This window comes from Papaver somniferum, unplaced genomic scaffold (assembly GCF_003573695.1).
Source record: "Papaver somniferum cultivar HN1 unplaced genomic scaffold, ASM357369v1 unplaced-scaffold_125, whole genome shotgun sequence".
In the NCBI taxonomy this organism is placed as follows: Eukaryota; Viridiplantae; Streptophyta; class Magnoliopsida; order Ranunculales; family Papaveraceae; genus Papaver; species Papaver somniferum.
The window spans coordinates 15537272-15552070 of record NW_020621603.1 but is presented as its reverse complement, the minus strand read 5'-3'; the positions used below and the strand labels follow the sequence as shown (position 1 = coordinate 15552070).

General features: G+C 33.6%; 1 protein-coding gene across 1 annotated transcript; it reads right to left on the bottom strand.

The window, feature by feature from the left end:
- Window positions 1–3299: 3299 nt before the first annotated feature.
- LOC113331349 lies at window positions 3300–4528 on the bottom strand. The gene is made up of 2 exons (XM_026578064.1): window positions 4006–4528; window positions 3300–3437 (listed from the first exon to the last, which is right to left on the bottom strand). The coding sequence occupies exons 1-2, from the start codon at window positions 4285–4287 to the stop codon at window positions 3300–3302; spliced, it is 420 nt and encodes a 139-aa protein (XP_026433849.1). The 5' UTR covers window positions 4288–4528.
- Window positions 4529–14799: the final 10271 nt, after the last annotated feature.

The following is a 14799-nucleotide window of genomic DNA, read 5'->3' as shown; positions in this document are numbered from 1 at the left end:
TTCATTTTGAATTTCCTGAATTGAGTTACTGCATAATCATGAGTGTTTTTAGTTGAACTTGCTTTTATCATTGTTTATTCTAAAGATATGGTTATTTAAAATGCTAGGTTTTTAATAATCCATATATTTTAGAAGCTTAAATTTCATCTCGTTTCTTTCTTAACCTAGATTTATGTTTATGTTCTTTTCATATTGTTTATTTCTGATAATTTTTTCTGCTCAATTGCTAGTTATCATTATCGCTAGAAATAATGATTTGAATCAGCATCTTAGTGATTTGTCTCTAGCTCAACGTTTTGCAAACCATAGTCATGTTTGTATTTTACCAACTCCTTCTGAATTTGTTAGAGATTTTGGTATGAAAAAGAAAAAAAAATTTAGCAAGAAGTATTTCTTACTTTTGTGTATAAGGGTTGGGAGATAAGAAGAGCATTAGCTTATTTGTGCGGAACTCATACCGAATTTCAAATCAAAGAAGTAGATTCAAATCTCTTCATTGTTCCATTTTTCTCACTTGATGATTTCTTGGGTTATTTCTAGTGATCTGCGATATTCTTTTGGTAATGTTCTAGTAGCTATATTAAAACATACCCTGGTATGAATATCTCGATTGACTCGGTTAAGAAAATACCTATCTAGGAAAATATCCTGACCGCTAAGCATGAACACAGAAGTCAAGAAATGATTGGACTGATAGCTAACAAGCTGGGATGAGTAAGTATGGTTTGTGCATGAAGTGATGCGTCCAATTCTAATTTTCCCATAAAGTCATGGATTGGGTTAATATTGAGAAACCTTTGGTAGACAAGCTTTTGGTGAAGGTTGACAAGAATCCGGTCGCTGAAATTTATAACAACCATTTAAATCTTCCTTCCAAATTTCTTTACCGTTGGTTAAGATTTTGACATAAACTGGATAGTTGTGTTAACCTTCAGAACTGACCTTTTGAGGATATATATATATGTATGATATATCAGTTGAGCCACCTTTTGCAGAAGATGATATTTTCTTCATTAATGATACCCAAGTTCAGATTTGGAATCCAATATATAATGTGGATAGTCATGGAAATACTAACTCTTTGGATTCATTCATGGATATTCCTGGCATTCATGAAGCGTTCCAAACTTTAATTGAAACTCAATCAAACTTTGATAATGTTAGCCTAGCTGACATTCATGAAAATCATTCCTTCCTGATCCTGTCTTCTGAATCATACTCGAAAATTCCCCTTGCTGCTTCATCGTTCTTGGCAACAAAACCTTTCCTTTTAATATTCGGGATAATTTCAATTATTTTCCTATGCAAATACCACAATCAAGCCGAGTCAGTGAGTTAAACCAAATAAATGAGTTGGAAATCATTCTTTACCAATGGTTCACTTTAATATATTTCTAATTCTGATCTGGCCAGAACGAGAGTAAATTCTCATATTCTGGGCAGAAGGCTATTATTTCCATTCTTAGAAAATGCAAGGAATTCATTTGATCCCCAATTTCAACAAGTTCTTATTCTTCTCTGATAAGACCTCTTAATCCCCCAATTTAACCCAGAACCCGTTTTTAAGCTATTTATTCTTGAATCTCCAATCATAGACTTAAAACCAAATTTTATTCTCTTTATCCCTGACTTTTTTGACTCTTCATTTTTTGGAATTCCAGGCTCCACTCCATTTGACAAAGGAATCTCACTCCAAATAGACCAACATAGATTCAACTTAAAAGAACAACAAAAAGAAGCATGGTCATATCTTCCCATATCGTTCTCATTATCTGACATGAGCTACGGTTTTTTTTCCTCCGAACCAGTCTTTTGAAATTTGCAGTTTTTATGCTTTTTATATTTAAGTTTAGATAAGTATCTCATTTATTTTTTAATTGATAATTAAACATGTGCATACTGATAAACTGTATAGTGGATTGGTTTCTCCTTTAAGAAGCCATTGTAGAAATTTAATCCTGATTTATATGTTTGGCATGAAATTAACAACATGGAATGTGCAAGGATGTGGTAATATTTTTACTGAGAATTACCTAAACCAACTATCTTAAAAACAAAATATAAAAATAATTTTCTTGTCAGAAACTAAATCCCAAAACCTATGTTAAAATATCTAGTATCGTCATTCCCCAACTATCATATTGTAGACCTAACCGGTTTAGCACGAGGCTTAGTAATATCATGGGTGGTGAATTTTATTTTGACATAGTGCAATGGAATATCAGCATAACATTATCGTTAAAACTAATTTTGATATAAATAAATGGGTCATAATTTGTTTTCATGGTAGTCCTTATCCAAGAAATAAAAATATAACGAGGAATTTTTTAGAAAAATTGGGAAATCAGGTTAATTGTAAAAACATGTCATGGTTTGTCTTGAAAGACTTTAATTTAATCTTTGACCATTCTGAAAAGTTAGGAGGTCTTCCTTATAATATCTAATGTGAATATTACCATAGGATCCTAGAGAGGGCAGGTTTTTTTATGACGTGGGTTTTCCAGGTAATGAATTCACCCGGAATAATCATAGAAAATAATCTTGACACATTCAGGAAAGACCAGATAGAGTCGTTCAAAATGCAGAACAAAACCTGTAATTCCCCTTTTCTAGCCTATCTCACCTAATGGCTATTAGATATGACCTTTGCCATATTCTCCTTTACCTACACAATGAGTTTTCTAAATTGGAACGAGTCTTCATAAAACACTTGATACAATGTATGATTTAGTTTATTTCCCTAGATGTGACATGGTTTCATTAGCAGATGAGGACCACCTTGCCCAATATCCCAAGTGCTTCTTTACCTTTTGTGGTATTTGTAGAGATCGACTTCATGTTGGCGTTTAATGTATAACATTGTAAGTGGAACTTAAGTTCTTATAAGTAACATATATCTTAATCCTGAATATGTCTAATTTAGGTTTACTTGATTTTCCATAATTATGCAAAGATAGGATATGTTATATTATCACCTATGATGAATCATCGGCTACTCATCATATACTAGAAACTCAACAAAGGACTCAGACTGTTGTAAAGACCCGTAAGCTCGTCAACATTATTTTCCCAATTAAGAGACGATTTAACTGCTGCGAACTTGATTAATTAAATATGTATAATCTGGAGATAAAACTAACACCATCATATCGATCCGATAAAGTTATGCGAAATGGACTACTTGATCGTGTCATTCGGACACCGGATGAAGAAGAAATCATCCAATTAGTGTAAAGGGTAAAATAGTCATTATACATATACATATATTAAGGAAAGCGAGACTTATACTCAGGGAACCTCTAACTCAGAAATACATTTTCTTTTCTTGGCTGCCCATATCCAATGTATGAGTGCCGTAATAGAATCTTTATCATAACCAAATCGAGATAAATTGGTTTCATACAAAAAAAAAATTTCTCCTCCTTTCCTTTCTTCATCTGTTGAATTACAAAGATGAAACTGAGTGTTGATTTGAGAGAATAAATTGGAAAAATGGTATAAATGATAAAGGAGCTATTGTTTCTGATAATTATGAAGAAGAAGGAGAAGATAAAGATATGCTACTGATGTGAATCATGAAGAATAACAAATAGGAATTTTAGGTTTTCTGGGTTTGTGTAGAGATGATGATGATTGCGAGTTTCTGATAGATGTATAATGAAGGGGTGGTTGTTAATTTAGTGATTGTGGAGTTGTTTTGATGAATAATCGAAGAATTAGGGTTCGTGAGAAATCCATAGAAGATTTAAAAGAATAAATTATTAATTTTGTTAAGATTGATTGAATCCAAGACATCGATAAAAGGTAAACCAGTGGGAATTGAATTAAGTTTCCTTATTTTTATTTCTTAATTTGTATTGTTAGAGTACTGCTTGGTCGAACTCGCAAGTCTTGTGTAGTTAATGACAACAATTTCCCCGACACTAACAAAAACTGATATATTAAACCTAATCACATTGTTATAAGAAAATGAAAAATGAACAGATTAGGGTTTTGTTGATATACCTTAAAACGAACAGGGAAATTAGCTTCACGATCATTACAAACAATGGAACGGTGAGCAGGATGTTGAGGTTGAACCCGACCAAGAGTAACGGTTCTTGTAGGAGGAATAACAGGAGCAGAAGAACCAGCAGAATTAGGAGATGGAGATGAAGAATGATCACTTAAATCTATACTTCTTAATCTTTCTCTTCCAATAACAATACCACCACCACCATTTCCTCCTCCTAAATCAAATGATCTTGATGATGATTTTACCTTCTCCCATCCTCCTCCTGCACTCATTTTCTCCGCAACCAATCAGATCAACAATGAGTAAACCCTCGTTTTGATTTTCTTCTCTAATTTCTTTCTTCGCTCTTATATTTCACATTTCCTTTCTCATTTCCAACAATATTTCGCTCTGAAACAAAAAATTTCAGGGTTCTTTTTAATTTTTCTTTTGAAGGGTTTTTTTCGCAAAATTAATTAATATTATTTCTTGTTTTACGTGGAGAAGTGGGGCCTGGTTAACCGGGAATGAGTTGGGTCCAGAGCAGAATCTTTTATGCAAAGTAGTGTTCTTGTAATCTTGTGTCCATGGAGTAACCGGAAGTTATAGCGGTTAGCTACTTGCTATGGACAAGTGTCGGTTTAGTTTTTTGAAATTGATACTTTTTGATGTGGCAAAGCCACATTTTTGTTGCTCAGTGGCATCGTCTATCAATTCAAACTCGCATGCTATTGCGCACTATACCAATGACCACTATGACCACTATACCATATTTGTAAATCTTATCAACTAAATGCGGAAGCTTGCACCAAATTACTTGCCACAAATGAAACTCACCCCGTTAAATATATTGCCAAGTTACGCGTCATGCCACTACCAACAAATTTAAAAGCACACGCCAGGTTACTTGTCGCAAATGACAAGCCCCGCGTTAAATACAGTGACAAGTGTCGTAATTTGGGCTTACATGTCCTTAAGCTTATTCATGCACATTATTTATTTTTTCTGTTTTCTCCAGTCTTTTATGGATGATCACAAATTGTTTTACAATTTTTGATTTCTTTTTCTTCTAGCTATTTAATTGATGCTTCACGATTTGCTATTTGATTCTTTTTTTATTTCTGTCCTTTATTCTCTTACTTCCTATGTTTTGTAACATGGCTATTACTTATAACACATCGTATTTAACCTCAGTCGCACTTTGTTTATATTTGCTGGGGTTTCCAACATATTGCTCGGTCTTTTCAGTTACCAAACTTTGGCTCATATTTTTATCCTTAGTCATTGTGGCATTAAGATTGCTCACCAGTTTCTTTTGAGTATGTATGATAATTGGCAAGATTCTCTGGCTTAGGATAATAGTGCAACATTCAAACATTTTCTTAGCCAAACAAATTATCAGGGTTGATCCCATCTAAAAGAAAAAATAAAATCAAGCCAAACTAGTCAATTAAGGTCAAGATTTTTATTTTGAAGACGATTTTTAATTCTCATCTCGCGAAACCTAGTATTGTCACCCTCCGATTCTTTGACATCATACCTCCTGCTTTATGCATTTTACTTAGATCAAAGGTTGTTTTGTTAATTGTTTATTGGAGCGAATTTTATTTTCATTTTGAATTTCCTGAATTGAGTTACTGCATAATCATGAGTGTTTTTAGTTGAACTTGCTTTTATCATTGTTTATTCTAAAGATATGGTTATTTAAAATGCTAGGTTTTTAATAATCCATATATTTTAGAAGCTTAAATTTCATCTCGTTTCTTTCTTAACCTAGATTTATGTTTATGTTCTTTTCATATTGTTTATTTCTGATAATTTTTTCTGCTCAATTGCTAGTTATCATTATCGCTAGAAATAATGATTTGAATCAGCATCTTAGTGATTTGTCTCTAGCTCAACGTTTTGCAAACCATAGTCATGTTTGTATTTTACCAACTCCTTCTGAATTTGTTAGAGATTTTGGTATGAAAAAGAAAAAAAAATTTAGCAAGAAGTATTTCTTACTTTTGTGTATAAGGGTTGGGAGATAAGAAGAGCATTAGCTTATTTGTGCGGAACTCATACCGAATTTCAAATCAAAGAAGTAGATTCAAATCTCTTCATTGTTCCATTTTTCTCACTTGATGATTTCTTCTGGGTTATTTCTAGTGATCTGCGATATTCTTTTGGTAATGTTCTAGTAGCTATATTAAAACATACCCTGGTATGAATATCTCGATTGACTCGGTTAAGAAAATACCTATCTAGGAAAATATCCTGACCGCTAAGCATGAACACAGAAGTCAAGAAATGATTGGACTGATAGCTAACAAGCTGGGATGAGTAAGTATGGTTTGTGCATGAAGTGATGCGTCCAATTCTAATTTTCCCATAAAGTCATGGATTGGGTTAATATTGAGAAACCTTTGGTAGACAAGCTTTTGGTGAAGGTTGACAAGAATCCGGTCGCTGAAATTTATAACAACCATTTAAATCTTCCTTCCAAATTTCTTTACCGTTGGTTAAGATTTTGACATAAACTGGATAGTTGTGTTAACCTTCAGAACTGACCTTTTGAGGATATATATATATGTATGATATATCAGTTGAGCCACCTTTTGCAGAAGATGATATTTTCTTCATTAATGATACCCAAGTTCAGATTTGGAATCCAATATATATGTGGATAGTCATGGAAATACTAACTCTTTGGATTCATTCATGGATATTCCTGGCATTCATGAAGCGTTCCAAACTTTAATTGAAACTCAATCAAACTTTGATAATGTTAGCCTAGCTGACATTCATGAAAATCATTCCTTCCTGATCCTGTCTTCTGAATCATACTCGAAAATTCCCCTTGCTGCTTCATCGTTCTTGGCAACAAAACCTTTCCTTTTATTCGGGATAATTTCAATTATTTTCCTATGCAAATACCACAATCAAGCCGAGTCAGTGAGTTAAACCAAATAAATGAGTTGGAAATCATTCTTTACCAATGGTTCACTTTAATATATTTCTAATTCTGATCTGGCCAGAACGAGAGTAAATTCTCATATTCTGGGCAGAAGGCTATTATTTCCATTCTTAGAAAATGCAAGGAATTCATTTGATCCCCAATTTCAACAAGTTCTTATTCTTCTCTGATAAGACCTCTTAATCCCCCAATTTAACCCAGAACCCGTTTTTAAGCTATTTATTCTTGAATCTCCAATCATAGACTTAAAACCAAATTTTATTCTCTTTATCCCTGACTTTTTTGACTCTTCATTTTTTGGAATTCCAGGCTCCACTCCATTTGAAAGGAATCTCACTCCAAATAGACCAACATAGATTCAACTTAAAAGAACAACAAAAAGAAGCATGGTCATATCTTCCCATATCGTTCTCATTATCTGACATGAGCTACGGTTTTTTTTTCCTCCGAACCAGTCTTTTGAAATTTGCAGTTTTTATGCTTTTTATATTTAAGTTTAGATAAGTATCTCATTTATTTTTAATTGATAATTAAACATGTGCATACTGATAAACTGTATAGTGGATTGGTTTCTCCTTTAAGAAGCCATTGTAGAAATTTAATCCTGATTTATATGTTTGGCATGAAATTAACAACATGGAATGTGCAAGGATGTGGTAATATTTTTACTGAGAATTACCTAAACCAACTATCTTAAAAACAAAATATAAAAATAATTTTCTTGTCAGAAACTAAATCCCAAAACCTATGTTAAAATATCTAGTATCGTCATTCCCCAACTATCATATTGTAGACCTAACCGGTTTAGCACGAGGCTTAGTAATATCATGGGTGGTGAATTTTATTTTGACATAGTGCAATGGAATATCAGCATAACATTATCGGTAAAACTAATTTTGATATAAATAAATGGGTCATAATTTGTTTTCATGGTAGTCCTTATCCAAGAAATAAAAATATAACGAGGAATTTTTTAGAAAAATTGGGAAATCAGGTTAATTGTAAAAACATGTCATGGTTTGTCTTGAAAGACTTTAATTTAATCTTTGACCATTCTGAAAAGTTAGGAGGTCTTCCTTATAATATCTAATGTGAATATTACCATAGGATCCTAGAGAGGGCAGGTTTTTTTATGACGTGGGTTTTCCAGGTAATGAATTCACCCGGAATAATCATAGAAAATAATCTTGACACATTCAGGAAAGACCAGATAGAGTCGTTCAAAATGCAGAACAAAACCTGTAATTCCCCTTTTCTAGCCTATCTCACCTAATGGCTATTAGATATGACCTTTGCCATATTCTCCTTTACCTACACAATGAGTTTTCTAAATTGGAACGAGTCTTCATAAAACACTTGATACAATGTATGATTTAGTTTATTTCCCTAGATGTGACATGGTTTCATTAGCAGATGAGGACCACCTTGCCCAATATCCCAAGTGCTTCTTTACCTTTTGTGGTATTTGTAGAGATCGACTTCATGTTGGCGTTTAATGTATAACATTGTAAGTGGAACTTAAGTTCTTATAAGTAACATATATCTTAATCCTGAATATGTCTAATTTAGGTTTACTTGATTTTCCATAATTATGCAAAGATAGGATATGTTATATTATCACCTATGATGAATCATCGGCTACTCATCATATACTAGAAACTCAACAAAGGACTCAGACTGTTGTAAAGACCCGTAAGCTCGTCAACATTATTTTCCCAATTAAGAGACGATTTAACTGCTGCGAACTTGATTAATTAAATATGTATAATCTGGAGATAAAACTAACACCATCATATCGATCCGATAAAGTTATGCGAAATGGACTACTTGATCGTGTCATTCGGACACCGGATGAAGAAGAAATCATCCAATTAGTGTAAAGGGTAAAATAGTCATTATACATATACATATATTAAGGAAAGCGAGACTTATACTCAGGGAACCTCTAACTCAGAAATACATTTTCTTTTCTTGGCTGCCCATATCCAATGTATGAGTGCCGTAATAGAATCTTTATCATAACCAAATCGAGATAAATTGGTTTCATACAAAAAAAAAATTTCTCCTCCTTTCCTTTCTTCATCTGTTGAATTACAAAGATGAAACTGAGTGTTGATTTGAGAGAATAAATTGGAAAAATGGTATAAATGATAAAGGAGCTATTGTTTCTGATAATTATGAAGAAGAAGGAGAAGATAAAGATATGCTACTGATGTGAATCATGAAGAATAACAAATAGGAATTTTAGGTTTTCTGGGTTTGTGTAGAGATGATGATGATTGCGAGTTTCTGATAGATGTATAATGAAGGGGTGGTTGTTAATTTAGTGATTGTGGAGTTGTTTTGATGAATAATCGAAGAATTAGGGTTCGTGAGAAATCCATAGAAGATTTAAAAGAATAAATTATTAATTTTGTTAAGATTGATTGAATCCAAGACATCGATAAAAGGTAAACCAGTGGGAATTGAATTAAGTTTCCTTATTTTTATTTCTTAATTTGTATTGTTAGAGTACTGCTTGGTCGAACTCGCAAGTCTTGTTATCTCAGCTTGTTCTCAATATTAGATGTACAAAACTATATCTTGATTTCTAGTCTACTTAAGTCAAGTCTCGGACTAGGTTAGAGTATGGTAGTAGAGTATCATACATCACTGAATAATCTTCAAACATTAAAGGTTGGAGATCAAACGAAGACATTTGGAGAACCTCATCAACAAAGAGGTATGTTAAGACTGGACCATTCTATTTACTCTCAAGTATTTCCATTCTGTGAATATGAGACCATATCGTATGACTTCTAGTAGATTGCAAAGAAAAAGTTTCGAGTCAAGATTGTATTCTTAAATATCTCAAAATATGATTCAAGCAGTAGTTGTTCATACACTTGAAAACTCAGTTAAGAACGCTTTATTTGTTCATGAACTATTTTGATTCAAGTTAATCATTTGAAAATCGTCCAAGCAATGGTGTTTATCATAATGGAGATTAGAAAAATTTCAAGTCGATTAAAGAGAGTTTTCAGAACTACTAGCATTCTGGACCCAGTACACGCATCATCGTCACCTGAGTTCCGAAATAAGGGTAGGTGTGCGTACCCAGTACGCATAGCCCTTAGTTCTGAGTTCATGTAAAGGGGTGAGGTACGCATACCTCAAGGTCCTTAAGTCGTGAATATCCTTAGGGTACGCATACCCGGTACATGTACCTAGGCTATCTGAATTCACAAACTCGTCCATAAGCATGCATGCCCTTTCGCATACCTACGCAGTACAAACTAAAGAAGATGCAGTCAAACTATTTCTAAAATATTTTTGGCATTTCTATGAATTCCATATACACCTCTAAGACATCTTTGATCAATAAAACACCTTGTGTATGTACATCATGATTCAAGTCTTAAGTGTTAAAAAAAAATATTGCTTATCAGTTCTCAAGCCTTATTCGTCATGAACTATCATTATACACAGTTCTGGTACCCTAACCATAATGTATAATATATATGTTATGTATTTCAATACTAACTTATCATATGTTTATATGAACCCCTAACAAGAGTTTCATCTATATAGAGAAAGTGTTTACTTGAATCTCAAGTTATCTTATCTTGAATTCTAAGCAACTCTAGTTTTGAAAGTCTATAAATGGGGAGACTCAAATAACCAGGAAATTTAATTCCTGATACTTTTGTGTCCTAGTAATTTTCTAGAGTCGTCCTCTATGAACTTAAGTTTCCTCTGAGAAACATAATTAGGTTTATGACTTAAAGACTTAGAGATGCCAGGTCCGACTACCTTTACCTTGATAGTTCGTGTATCCTGATCTTGTCAATTCTGTTAAATATCGAGGTTTTAGTAATATCTTTAGGAACGAGATAGATAGAAATCACAAAGTTCTAAAAGTCTTCTTAATTGATCGGTTTATCATTGTTCTTTAATAATCCATGCTTCTCAACTAACTGAGTGTAAGTATTCTGAATTTGTGAGGTTTGATAGCTTTGTTTATTGAAATTAGATTTCCAAGCATTGATATATTAATCTAGAGATCAAATAGGCTTATCTATTAGAGGAAAATTGGTATAAAAATTCTTCACTTAGGCTGAAACAACTCTTAGGATGTAAAGAATGTCAGCTAAGCGAATCAATTATGTAAAGCCTTGCGAGGTTCACATAAGGAGCACAACTGCAGATGAATTTCTTGGAGGATACATTCAGTCTCAACTACATTCCGGTCTGAAGTATGATATTAGGATAATGTTTGTAACTCCTTAATACAGTTCAATGTTCGAATCTGGACGAGGTCCCGAGAGTTTTCTGCAGTTGCAATTTTCCTCGTAACAAAACTTCTAGTGTCTTGTGTTTTTCCCTTTCCGTATTATATTGTTTTATCATCATAATAGGAATATCACAAGTATTACATAATTAATTATGGTAGATAAGTCCATCTTAATTCTTGTAGAACTCATATCTTAAAAGATAGATAAAAAGATCCATACTTGGAAAAATTCAGATTCAATTATTTGGATACAACTAGATTGATCTTGTATATTGATTTTTGAGATCATCCAAGTACTCTTCTATACAATTAGGTTCAGCGACCTTGTTGTCTTGACTTTCGAATTGTGAAGATATAAAGATAAACTTTTGTTGATGGTGGATTTTGACGAAGGCTAAAATCATAAAGTCATAATTTCGCGTATTTCTGATTCAGCAATCAGACGAGTATGTGAAGTTCATATTTCAGAATTTAAGCATGAAAGCACATGCCACGATAATATATGACTGAATGTACTTCCTTTCAGAGAACACATAAATATACAATCATTAAAGCCTCTCGGCTAGGCTTTTACATATTTCATCAATACTGAGCAATTTCAGTATTCATTCTTGTATAGAATCGAGAATGATTGGACGGCTCCTAGATGGATTAACCACTAGTATATATCAATAACATCTTCCGGATATCACAATGTTCCCTGACTATACAGAATAAACATTCAGAATGGGTATGACGCTTCCACTAGATACTCTGGAATATATATATAATGCTCCTAGACAGATTGCCTGCTAGTATAGATCCATCGATTAATTAAATCTAGTCGTAAAATTCATCAATTGAATTCCTAGAAAATATTCTACTTTCATCGTAATATTTCATTACTTCAATTCATGACTTTTCCCAGCATAATTTTATGGGTTAGTAATAAATATTCAACTTACGGGCATTTGTGCCACCACCGAGTAAGCCCCGAGAAAATAGTGCAAGTGTACTTAACAATAATGGGCAAAAAAACACCCCAGATGCGTAAACGAGTATTCAAAGTATGGATGAACGAGGAAGTATAGAAACCTATGCAAAATAGGAAAAGGTAGCAGACCATGTCGGCCGTGGCTGGTCTCACGCCTCCCATATTTTTATTTTTATTTTTATTATTTCCCTTATCCCTTGAAATTCCCTCATTTAAGCAAACTTCCTCGTTTGAGCAAAATACCTAGTTTCCCTTATTCCTTCACACAAGCTAGAAAAATAATAAATAAAAACATAGAGGAGCGCTTCGGGACCGGGCCCACCGGCCGGTCCCACGCCTCATTAATTCCTTATTTTATTATTATTTCTTCTCTCATCTCATGAAACTCTTTCGTTTGAGCAAATTCTTGGTTTCCATATTTCTCCAATATTGCCCAGATCTCCAAAAGCCAAAAAGTCAAATGGTCTCATGACCGTCCATTATTTTAATATTATTAAAATATTGGTCGCACGAGAAAAGTCCTACTTGCTCATTCAAGCTAAATGAGAGTTTCGGTCAAGATCAAACTCTTCTGAAAATCCAAAATATTGCTTGAACGTACATCAAAAAAATATCAAAATTCTAAGGATTGATCCACGAGCAAGATGGTGACACGGGCATGCTCCCTTGGTCGGCCAAGCTCGGCCCTTTGTCTTGCAAATGCCGATTTCACCCATTTTGATGATTTTGACCTAATTAATCTTCTACAATTCATATTGGGTTCAAACGCTTTCCAAACAACTTGGAATTTGATCCATCGACCATCAACTGGTCCCACGACTACCAAGGGCCGGCTCCATACTCCTTGGTCGGTCCTTCTTCTCTCCATAATTAGGTTTTACCACCTAATGCTTAGACGAGCACTATTTTAATAATAAATATGCGAGCATTTAATCATCTTTCGCCAACTTGTCTACAAAGGACTTTGGTGCATGCTCATTCGAGCACCCGGACGCTACATGGTCGTCTCATCATCTCGTGTATCCGGTCCCTCTCTTACTCATTGGTTGATTTTCAGTAAATCATCCATTGATCAACAATCAATCAAAATTAGGGTTTTAAACCAAATGCTCTATAAAGAATAATTCTGAACAGGTTTAAACACCAATAATTTTATGTTGACCCAGTTGTCAACATTTTAATTGATTATACAATATTGGGTCCAGCTACTGGTATTTTTAATTAATATTTTATTTGGTCCCACTACCAATAATTCATTAATCAAGCAATATTTGCTCAAACGAGCAATATTTATTCAGACTAGAAATATCGATTCAACTATCAATATTTAATTACTCGACCTAGAAATATTTCTCATGTTGATTTAGCTATCAATAGATATTCCTCATGTTGATTCAACTATCAATATTCGATAATTTCACACCGATCCATCTATCATATTTCATTGGTTTATCAACCAAAATTTGGTTTGTCAGTTGATCATTATAATCTTGCTTTGTCATCAATAATTCATGAAAAATGTTCAATAACATTTTCTATCAATAGGTCCATGATCGAGCAATTTCACAAAACTTGCAAAGTCAACAACACATCCACAATCCTTAATCATCATTGATCTCACACACTTCCCAGCTTCCGTCCTACAGATCGACCCTCATCCCTCTTCGTGACCGAATTGACTCTGGAACGACCATTGTCTTAGTTTAGGCCGGAGTCCTACAGATTGATCTCTCGAACTCAAAGATGTTAGATAACTGCTCGGTCGAACTTGTAACAGTTGTTATCTCAAGATTGTTTGTCAAGTTTAGGTGATCAAAACTATAAATCTTGATTTCTAGTCTACCTATAGCTATGTCTCGAATTAGGATAGAATGTTTAGTTGATCTTTACACTTCACGGCGTGCATCGACTGAAGACGAAGATCTACTGAGGAGAGCTTGGAGGAACTTCATCAACAAAAGGTATGTGGAGACTAAAACTTATCTATCATTCAGAAGTCTATTCTATTTTATCTCCTAATGAGACTAAGTCGTATAGCTATATAGACTTTATATTATACACATTTAATATCGGGCTGAGTTTATCTCAGTTATTTATTTCTCGAAATATGTGTTGGGAGCTTTTTACTTTAGCGATGTTCATCATTATTCTTGACGAGTTTAGTTGGAAACAATTTACTTGTTGGAAACTAAATAATAAGTCAAAATATGATCATGTGAAATTTCCTTGAAACATCTTACATGATTTGTGTGAGACAATCATTTGATGTCGACTCGGAATGTTTCGTATTGATCATTCGATCACATGAAAATTACTTATAAGCTAATAGTTTGTGTGAGACGGCTATTTTCGTCTTTTAAGGATGTTTTAATGATTCAAATGGGAGTTTAGGACAAAAACCTTTGTATGGATACATCACAGTATGCGTACCTAGTATGCGAACTGTTTTGGTAAGATTCAGGTATGGGAACCTTGTTTGCATACCTAGTATGCGAACAGTTCTAACTGTTAAAGTCCGAAAACCAAGTCCTCATACCATTATGCGAATGGTTCTACCTAAGCTAAGGTCCAGAACAGCAGTATGCGTACCTGTTTGCAAA

Bases quoted from the DNA above. Each gene is read 5' to 3' on its own strand.
- LOC113331349 (XM_026578064.1), bottom strand. From the start codon at position 4,287: ATGAGTGCAGGAGGAGGATGGGAGAAGGTAAAATCATCATCAAGATCA. The intron at 3,438-4,005 runs GTATATCAACAA...GTAATTCAACAG, and splicing joins ATTTCCCTGTTCGTTTTAAG to ATGAAGAAAGGAAAGGAGGA.